Raw genomic sequence first — 9,915 nt, 5'->3', positions numbered from 1 at the left:
GGCGCTTATTCGATACCTTAGAGTATCACCTTTGGTAGGAGGTGCTAGACTATTTTTTTTCTTTTTTACTGTCGACTGCAATGGGCCCTGGTCTAGTAGAATCTCCTTGATGGGCTTATGTCGAGGGGAACTAGATCTAGTACAATACGTTCGCCTTGGCGTATTTAATTGTGTGTGTGCCTTAACCGCGTCCATTAATTCCTTTCTTCTAAAGAACACCCAGGCCTAGGTAGGAAGAGACAAACGTCCAATGGGTCCACGTCGATAACTGTTCCCTCCGAGTGCTTTACGCCCGTCTTTGAGAAGGAAAACAATTAATTGCTCTATGATCACTTATACTACGGAGGGTAATGCGCCTAAGTCTGAGAAAAACGTCTAGACCCAGGTTGATAACGTCTGCCACCGAATGCGCCAACGTTGATAACTTTTACCAGTTCAGTTCAACACCCGGCCTTGTCTCAGCGTCTCATCAGTGGAGGGACGCTCGTTAAGGGACGACGCTCACGGGAACACAGACATTAGGACATAATAAACAACAATGTACGACCAGGACCTTGATCCTAACCAGCCGTACGATAACGTAGAATTCCCCGTGAGGAAACCTGGCACCGGAACCTGGCCTGGCCCCGGGGGAGGAGGAGGAGTCGGAGGAGGAGGAGGAAAGGGGATCTCCTCTACAGGGTCAGGGGTCAAACTTTACGGCCATCAAACCAACAGATCCCTCGGCGGTGGTCCCAAATTGGCGCCGCTAGTAGAAGTGGATGGTGCGGAGAACTCTTCCTCAAGCAACGGAGAAAACCAACAAAGGCAACAAAAGAGTGGCGGGGCTTTCTCCTCTTCCTCGACCACCTCCTCGACAGGTGGCTCCACTGGTGGGACCGCCTCTTCCTCTTCCTCCTCCTCCTCGTCTCAAGTCGCTGGCAAACAGAGTGGATTTCAGAACCGAACCCAGACTGCCGGCACCACGGGTGCGTGGACATCTGCCTCCTCCATGTCTTCTTCCTCTTCCCCACAGAATCAGAAAGGAGGGACGACGTCCGCCAACACTGCCAATACGGTGAGTATGCTTTTGAGTTTAGACTGTCAACACAATTATATATTTATCATGTCACCGAAATTAAAAAATGCTACAAAGAATAGAGATTTTCAAAATAATTATACTTAGCAAAGTGTAAAGAGCGAACATGGTCAAGTATTATGACCAACTGCCTGCCAGGATGGTGACAAAACACAGGCATACGTCAGCAGATAATGTTCGTCTTTAAACGGATCTTCAGGGCACTCCTATCTGGTTCTGCAACTCGCCAGTTTTTTTCAGGATCCTTTTACTTTTCTTTTTTTTAAAGTTTTTTTTAAAGAATAAAAAATAAAAAATTCTTTAAATTCTCTTACTTCTGACCTATTCGTCTGAATGTTTTCCAAGTTGGACTTTATCATTGTGGTCTCACCTTTTGAAATATATACCGTCATTGAAGGGAAACACTCAAAACTTCAGTTTGATAAGTACACTATTATTTCTCACATAAGCTCCCACCAGAACGCTGTATTGACCACAGGGCGGCATCACATGATACACATATATACACATGTATATATATATACATGTATATAAATAAAATAATATGTACTACAATTTCTTGTTGAGCCAATATACTCTGTTTCAGAGTGACTAACAAGCATCAGAAAACTGGATTATAATAATGATACAACTCTGCATACACATAATCTCAGGATTGATTTTAAACATCTCATCATATTGAGACTTCCCAGAACTTTTCTTTCTTTTTTTTTTTTTTTAACCCAGAACCATACCAAGTAGCCTCAAATGAGAGAAAATCAATTTGGAGCAAAGAGAAATTTGCTACTGTACTTCAAAGTTCAATCGGCAAAAATAGGATGTTTAAGGGCATACGAGCATCCATACGATGTATGCCTGTATGTTGTACCAAGTTTTGTTTATTTCGCTGTAACTGTTTACGTGGTGTGGGTGTCTAGAGCACCTAGAGCTGTGTTCTGCGGGAGTGGGCACTATAGAAATTATCAGCAGTATTATTATTATTATTATTATTATTAATATTATTATTATTATAATTATTATTATTATTAGATCTATTATTATTATTATTATTAGATCTGTTATTATTATTAATATTATTATTATTATTATTATTATTATTATTATTATTATTATTATTATTATTATTATTATTATAGTTGTTGTCGTTGTTGTTATTATAATAATTGATCTTGTACAGGAGCAGCAACAGATTATATCTTATACGAGCGTTAGTCTCCTTCCAGGTAACCCTGCACACAAACTCAAATATATAGAATCTACTTACTCAAGAATATTTTTTTCTAAATGACATACTGGCGGTTGGAAAATAGTAATGGAAGAATAACGTTTTTCTGAAAGTGAAAGTGAGAAGTTTTGAGCAGAGTCAGAAAAACTAACTTTAAAAAAAGGGGGGGGGGGGATATAAGCTAGGAAGAGGGGGGAAAGCAGAAGTTAACGAAAGTAAAAGTGAGGACATGGGAGAACATGCCTTCGTGATGAGTATCATCCACAAGTTTGTACGTAAAAGATTTTGCTTGTGGGAGCATTGTACAGTGCAATAGATGATTGTGCATTTCATTTAAAACAATGTCTGTTATCAATACCCAACCCGCTACACCGATATCTTATGCATGTATAAGTTTTAATTCTTTGAAAGGAACTTTATTTTCACAGATCTACCTACTTTTACCTAAACAAATGTTGTGGGTGGGGGGGGGTAGGGTTGTTATTGTTTTTAGTGGGCTTCTTGTGTGTGTGTGTGTGTGTGTGTGTGTGTGTGTGTGTGTGTGTGTGTGTGTGTGTGTGTGTGTGTGTGTGTGTGTGTGTGTGGTGTGTGTGTGTGTGTGTACCCTTGCGATAACTAGCGCTGAATGAAATGGGCCCAATCTTTAAACCAATGCTATAGTTGCTGCAATTTTTGTCATTGCGCTGCTGCCGTTATGCGGTTGTTGAGATATTGTTAAGCAAAGAAGCTGCTGCAAAGTTGGATTTCCGTTGTCCCAGAACCGGTTCGTGAGATGTACGCATCCTGACGTTTTCTTTAAATTATTTCTGTTCTAGATTGTCGTCCTTTTTTTTTCCCCTTCTTTTTCTCTGTTTTTCATTCTCTTACGGCGACAACATTACTCTGTGTGCGTTCCAAGGAGTTTTTTTATTTTCCTTTTTCCCTTTAGACCCCCTTCCCCCCCCCCCCCCCCCCACACACACTCACACACTTATCAACACAACGAATTCCGTGAATTATCGACTTTCGTTCTGATTAAATCACTTATTACTAGTTGTTTTGATTTGGTTGCTATTTTCTTAACTTATTACTTATTGTCCTGTAAAAGCAGACTACAACAGCTCTACACTTATCCCCCCCCCCCCTTTCTTTTGTTTGTCCTTCTTATCTTACCCTGACATTTCCTTCCACACATCAAGTTCAGACACCATGCACCCAAGAGCAGAATGTCGTTTAGAGCAGGAATATTATTTTCCTATTATATCATTGCTCGCGAGTTGCACTCCCATTTGCCAAACGTTAAAACTTGGGTCAGCGAACTGCGCATGACTCACGTCGAGTTTTCGCAGACGATACGCCTGCAAACATGTCAGCCCTTTTCCGGGGAGTCTGATAAAACTGTGGTTTCCGTTTCCTCTGCCATTATCTCCCTTTCTGAATGTTGCCCTGAGATAGTGGGAGAGATAACGTTGCTTTTACGATTCCTGTACTTTGGAGCTTGAAGACTTCTTCACTTTGGCCATTCACGGTTAACGCCTGCAATAGAGACTTACTGACTTGTGGCCTTGAGGGAAATCGAATGCGCTTTTAAGTCCTTGCTGTTTGCAGTTTTCAGGTAGGTATGAAAATGGAATTTAATAGCTTCTATTAAAGGGTGATGAGGTGCGTTTTTTCTTTTTTTTTTTTTATTTATTTATTTTTTTCTAAATAATGCAACAAAGACTCGGCCACAGCGAAGCAAGGTCATTGGCACATTCATAAAACGTGACATTGTTTATAAAGTTTTTAAATGCTAAAACAGCACCTGGACATGGATAGCTGGTGCCTCTATAAATAAATCATTAATGGTCAAAGTTTTTTAAAAAGTCATTTATAATAATAGCCTATATGCCAGCATTATGATGAAGTAAATTCTGTTGTTAATCTTATTTTTGGAAATGACAAGGTGCCTTTAGGAGTTACTTGCTTTGACGTTTAGTTGCGAATATTTCAGGTTTAGATTTTCCCAGTATTATAATCAATCAAAATGCAGCTCCTCCATGGGTTTGGCGGAGTTTCCACCATGGTACAACAATGGCATATATCTAATGTTGCATTAGTACAAGAAGTTCAGTGGTTTGGCTGTTTGACTCGCACCTACCTGTAAGGTGGCTGGAATAGGATTGAACGGCACAAGCACACGTTCCCGTCCATTTTCACAGAGACGCGTACACGATAATTTCGGACGTGAAAGATCGACCTAAAATCATCGTGAATAGTTGTTGTATCCCTTCCACTCACTCTTACCAGGAGTTGTTTACCTCATAATTATGCATTTGGAAAGGTAATATGCATTTCTCTCTCTCTCTCTCTCTCTCTCTCTCTCTCTCTCTCTCTCTCTCTCTCTCTCTCTCTCTCTCTCTCTCTCTCTCTCTCTCTCTCTCTCTCTCTCTCTCTCTCTATATATATATATATATATATATATATATATATATATATATATATATATATATATATATATGTGTATATATATATATTATATATATATATATATAGAGAGAGAGAGAGAGAGGAAGGGTGTGTGTGTGTGTGTGTGTGTGTGTGTGTGTGTGTGTGTGTGTGTGTGTGTGTGTGTGTGTGTGTGTGTGTGTGTGTGTGTGTGTGTGTGTGTGTGTGTGACAGAAAAAGAGAAGGGGTGAGGGGAGAGAAATGTTTTTATATGTGTATTGTGTGTTTTCTGCCTTCCAAGGATTTTGTCGTTATTTATGTTACTTCTACTGTCTTTTTTTTTTCCTTTGGCAAACTGCCCAGACGAGCTCAAGCCATAATTCAATGACCCAAAAATGTCTCAGTTTATACGGCACTCTGAAACATTTACCATGTAAGAGGTGAAACTCTGCCATTGCCTGTGATACACAGGCGTCGTACGAGCCTGAATCTAGACCGGCACCGTTACTCACAAAAAGTGTTTTTACGATTCTGGCCGCATTCTTGAGGAGCAAGGCAGAGATAGTGATCGCCCCGAGGCTGCGTTCTCCACTACACCTCTTCTTTTGCTCACTTTCGCACTCCTGCCCTGCTCATCTTCCCCCCACCCCCCTCCACACCCTGTCTCTCCCCCACTTTCTTTCTTTTTATTTTATGTATTTTGTTTTCTTGCTGATGTTGTTTGTTTTCTTACACCAGACTAGAGGTTTTAGAATAGCACTTCCCCATTTTTATCAGTTCCCACCACTCAATGCTTTATTTTAAGTATCCGTATTATATGTTTGGATTTGGTTGGAAGGGTTTGCCATATAGGGAGAAAGGAGACAAAAGCTCACTTGTTTTGATTTTCAAATGAAGGTTGGCGTTAGATCCTTTACCTCGCAGGCAAAGGACATGACTTTTGATCCCACGAAAAAGATAATATATCAGGGCTCTCTCTCTCTCTCTCTCTCTCTCTCTCTCTCTCTCTCACACACACACACACACACACACACACACACACACACACACACACACACACGCACACACACACACACACACAAACAATCTCTCTCTCTCTCTCTCTCTCTCTCTCTCTCTCTCTCTCTCTCTCTCTGTGTGTGTGTCTCTCTCTCTCTCGTAATTTTTGTTGAAATGTATACCCCAAAGCCGGGGTAATGCTGCTAAGAAAAGTCGAAGCAACCTATTCCAAATAACAACATTTTGTTCTTGGGGGCAGAAAATGGGCATGGTTAAACACGTTTACACATGATTGGATGTTCTCCTTTACCAATCTTTGCTTTGCTTTGCTTCTTTGTGGGAGCTCAACTGAGCTACATCATATTATGATATGAGAGGAACAATCATTTTAAACTCGTCTACCCTCTAGTTCGACCACTCTACCACAATATCCCGAATGCCCAGGAAGTTGTCTCACTACCAAGGCAATACCCAGTGTTCGGATCGGATGGGGTAACAACTTTACTGTACTCCCTAGTTATTGACCCATCTTAGCAATTGTTGTTATGTCTGTTCAAAGGGTCCATTACCACGTAGAGTCACTTTCTAGACGCGCCCTTTATGGTTCCATATGTTTTCCTTTTTTTGCCCTGGTTAACAATTATTTAAGATTAACATTATCATGCCACCCCCCCCCCCTTTTCTCCTCTCCCCCACACCCTCCCTCCTCCGCAAATAATTACTGGTTCGACCTTTGCCCTTCTTCTGTAATGTCCTCCTGTGATCTTTGAGAGTGGGTTCGTGAACGAACATTTCCCTCTTACAGCAGTGGGCGTTTCGTTAAAAAAACCAAAAAAAACAAGAGGGGTCAAAAGAAGCAACATCATTTTTTTAAAAAGACCCCTCTTGAAGGCGCAAAGTGCTTTAAATCGTGAAAACTTTCCTTCTCGTGCAAATTGTAAAACTGCTTAGCATTCATAATGACCAGCAGAACCCTTCGTTTGTTTTCGGATTCATAACCACCAAACAACTTGTGTCAACGGTTCTGACTTTCAGTTAACCATTTGTTTTCAGATAAATATTTACAGACACTCTATTATAATTTGGCTATTTTCTCTTTTTATTTCTATTTTCATTTTTATCTTATTATTGCTATTACTATTGTTATTAGATGCATTATTGTAACGTTATCATTATTATTATTATTATTATTATTATTATTATTATTATTATTATTATTATTATTATTATCATTATTATTATTATTATTATTGTTATTATTATTGTTGTTGTTGTTGTTGTTGTTGTTAACTTTCAGTCTCTGATTGGTGTTGCTTAATTCATGTTGTCGGCCAGCAGTTCAGATGTACCGTAAGCCCATTTTCTTTTCTTCTTAATCTGTGGTACCGGTTGCTTGTGCTAAAAAATACGTTGCTGACATTAAAATTCTGATGCTGAGAAAAGCAAGGAAAACATAGTATGTACATTTACATAATTCGAGTACAATTTTTATAACAATGAATAGTTTTTCCCTTCTCCCGAACAATTTATGCTTTCTGGGTTTAAAACAATTGAAAAGCCTGACAAAGATTATGCTGGGCTAAAAGTGTAGCCTTGATTAATACCACTTAGTGTCATGACTGACACTCTGGAAGACCACAATGGAACAGTCAGTATTGGAGGAAAGACAATCACTAACTTGCGTTTTGCCGATGACATCGATGAATTAGCAGAAGCAGAACAGGAGCTCGCCACATTAGTGGAGCGGCTGGACACAACATCAGCAGCCTACGGCATGGAGATCAGTGCTGAGAAAACCAAGCTAATGACCAATAACACCAATGGCATCAACGCGGACGTCAAAGTCAGGGGCGAGAAACTTGAGACCGTCAACAGCTTCGAATACCTTGGATCAATCGTCTCAGATGAAGGCTCAAGACCAGAAATTATCTCCAGAATCGCGCAAACAACAGCTGCGCTGTCAAACCTGAAGCCTACTTGGTGGGACAGAAACATCACGCACAACTCAAAAATCAGACTAATGCGCTCACTGGTCATCTCAATATTTTATACGCCTGCGAGTCGTGGACACTAACAGCAGAATTAGAGAAAAAGATTCAGACCACAGAGATGAGATGTTACCGCAGTCTCCTTGACATCTCGTACAAAGACCACGTTTCAAATGCCGAGGTACGAAAGAGAAGCACCAACGCAGTGGAGCAGTATGAAGATCTACTGACCACAGTGAAGAGACGAAAATTAAAATGGTATGGGCATGTCACAAGATCCACAGGACGTGCCAAAACAATCCTGCAAGGAACTGTTCAAGGAAAGAGAAAGAGAGGAAGGCAGAGAAGGAGATGGGAGGACAACATTACAGAGTGGACAGGAAAGACGATGGGTGACAATCAGAGGAAAGCAGAGGACAAAAATAGATGGCGAAAGCTGGTTTTCAGACACAGTGGTGCCCCCACAGTTGCCCCAACCACGGGATAGAAGAAGAAGAAGCAGAAGAAGTGCTGAAAAGGTTGAAGAAGTTGGAGCAATAACGTGCGCCGGGTGCGGGTTCGAATTTATACAGCAGAGCAGACATGTATTGGGGGTTCTCGTGGCCTAGGGGTTAAGGTGTTGGCTTTTCATTCAAAGGTCCCAGGTTCGAATCCGGGTACCGACCGAAAAAAAAATTATAATCTAAAATTGTCTCCTTTCACATCCTTTCCGGCTCTCTAGCAATGTTCTGTCATCTACTTTCGTCTCTTCTCCCTACCCCCACCCCCTCACCTTTGCCCCCTCCTCAGGGCTCCTGACTCTTTCTGCAGCCTTTCTACTGCTACTCCTTGGCTCCTTCTTACTGCTGTCTTTCAGCCACACTCCTGATCTTCTAGTAAGAAAGGTCTACACCTAGCCTTCTCTTTCAAGGGCGAAAAATCTTGGAGGTCCCGCGTGCAAGTTGCGCATGTTAAAGATCCCTTGATGGTCTAAAATAGATAAGAGTAGGCTTCGGCGCCACCCGGGCAAAATTCAAAATTTCCTTCCAACTGAAAAATTTTAATGTGTCCCGCGCGCTCCTATGACCGTATGCAGTTGCGAGCACCGTAAAACACTAACCAGAAAAAGAAATGTATCACGGGGAAAGGGAGAGAGACGCTCACCTCTTTCGGGGTAAAAGACTTTCTTTTCTGTAAGTTGATGACTGTTTCTGATTATGAAGATCTGTTGTCAGGAATGGAGTGGTAATAATTATTATGTGTACACACCCCTACCAAGCTAGTCTAAATATTTTCAGAGTGCTGTATAAAACTCGTATAGTGTGTAGTGTTTTGTGCGAAGACTACAATATTGTGTCTTACCTCTATGCCAGTCATTCTTGGGGTGGTATCTCTGTTATACGGGGTGCCCACTACGGCTGGATCGGGCCAATCGCCCGACTCGATCGTCTGAAACTGAAAACAAACACGGTTGTTTTTGAGGCGATCGAGTCGGGCGATCGGACCACGCTGATCCCATCCGTAGTGGGCACCCCGTATGAAGTGTCCGTCTGACAAGTTGAGCACGAACTCTCTTCGTTTCCTTTTCCTTCCCCGTAAATTGAGGCGGTGGGAGTAATGGGGTGCGCTAAAATAAAATCAACTCTAAATGTAGAGGGAGGGGTGTGGTTGGCTAAGCAAGATTAAAACCAACCTTAGAAGTTGGAGAAATGATGAATTGCGCTACATTAAAACTAACACTTAGATGTAGGAGTGGTGGGGTAAGCTAAGCAAGATTAAAACCAGTCGTAGAAGTTGGACAAGTGATGAAATGCGCTAGATTAAAATCAACACTTAATGTAGAGGGAGTGGTGGGGTAGGCCTAAGCAAGATTAAAACCAACGCTAGATGGGGGAGGATTGATGGGGAGCGCTATGTTAAAACCAACCCTAGATGGGGGAGGATTGATGGGGAGCGCTATGTTAAAACCAACCCTAGATGTACCCCACCTAAAACATTTCTTGATAGACGTACGGGCACGATACACCCTTTGATGTGTCTCACCCCCTCCCCCCTCCCAACCCCGTCTCTGTCTGTCTGTCAGTCCATCTGTCTGTCTGTCTATCTGTCTATCTGTTTGTCTGTCTGTCTGTCTGTCTCTCTGTTTCTCTCTCTGTCCCCCTATCCCTCCCCCGTTTCCGTATGGCTCTCCTCTCTCCTTATCCCCCCCTCTCTCTCTCTCTCCCACTCTCCCCCCCCTC

General features: G+C 41.7%; 1 protein-coding gene across 1 annotated transcript in view; it reads left to right on the top strand.

The window, feature by feature from the left end:
• LOC101861445 (serine-rich adhesin for platelets) overlaps nt 1-9,915 on the top strand; it is a gene marked incomplete in the record, with an annotated part of 34,393 nt that overhangs the window by 2,652 nt on the left and 21,826 nt on the right. The window contains 1 exon segment of the mRNA XM_005100917.3: nt 215-1,057. Within this exon segment, the coding sequence (XP_005100974.2) occupies nt 539-1,057 (519 nt within the window).

Source organism: Aplysia californica, unplaced genomic scaffold (assembly GCF_000002075.1).
Source record: "Aplysia californica isolate F4 #8 unplaced genomic scaffold, AplCal3.0 scaffold00264, whole genome shotgun sequence".
Taxonomy (NCBI): domain Eukaryota; kingdom Metazoa; phylum Mollusca; class Gastropoda; order Aplysiida; family Aplysiidae; genus Aplysia; species Aplysia californica.
The sequence above is the reverse complement of the archived record's forward strand: the minus strand, read 5'-3'. Positions and strand labels throughout refer to the sequence as shown.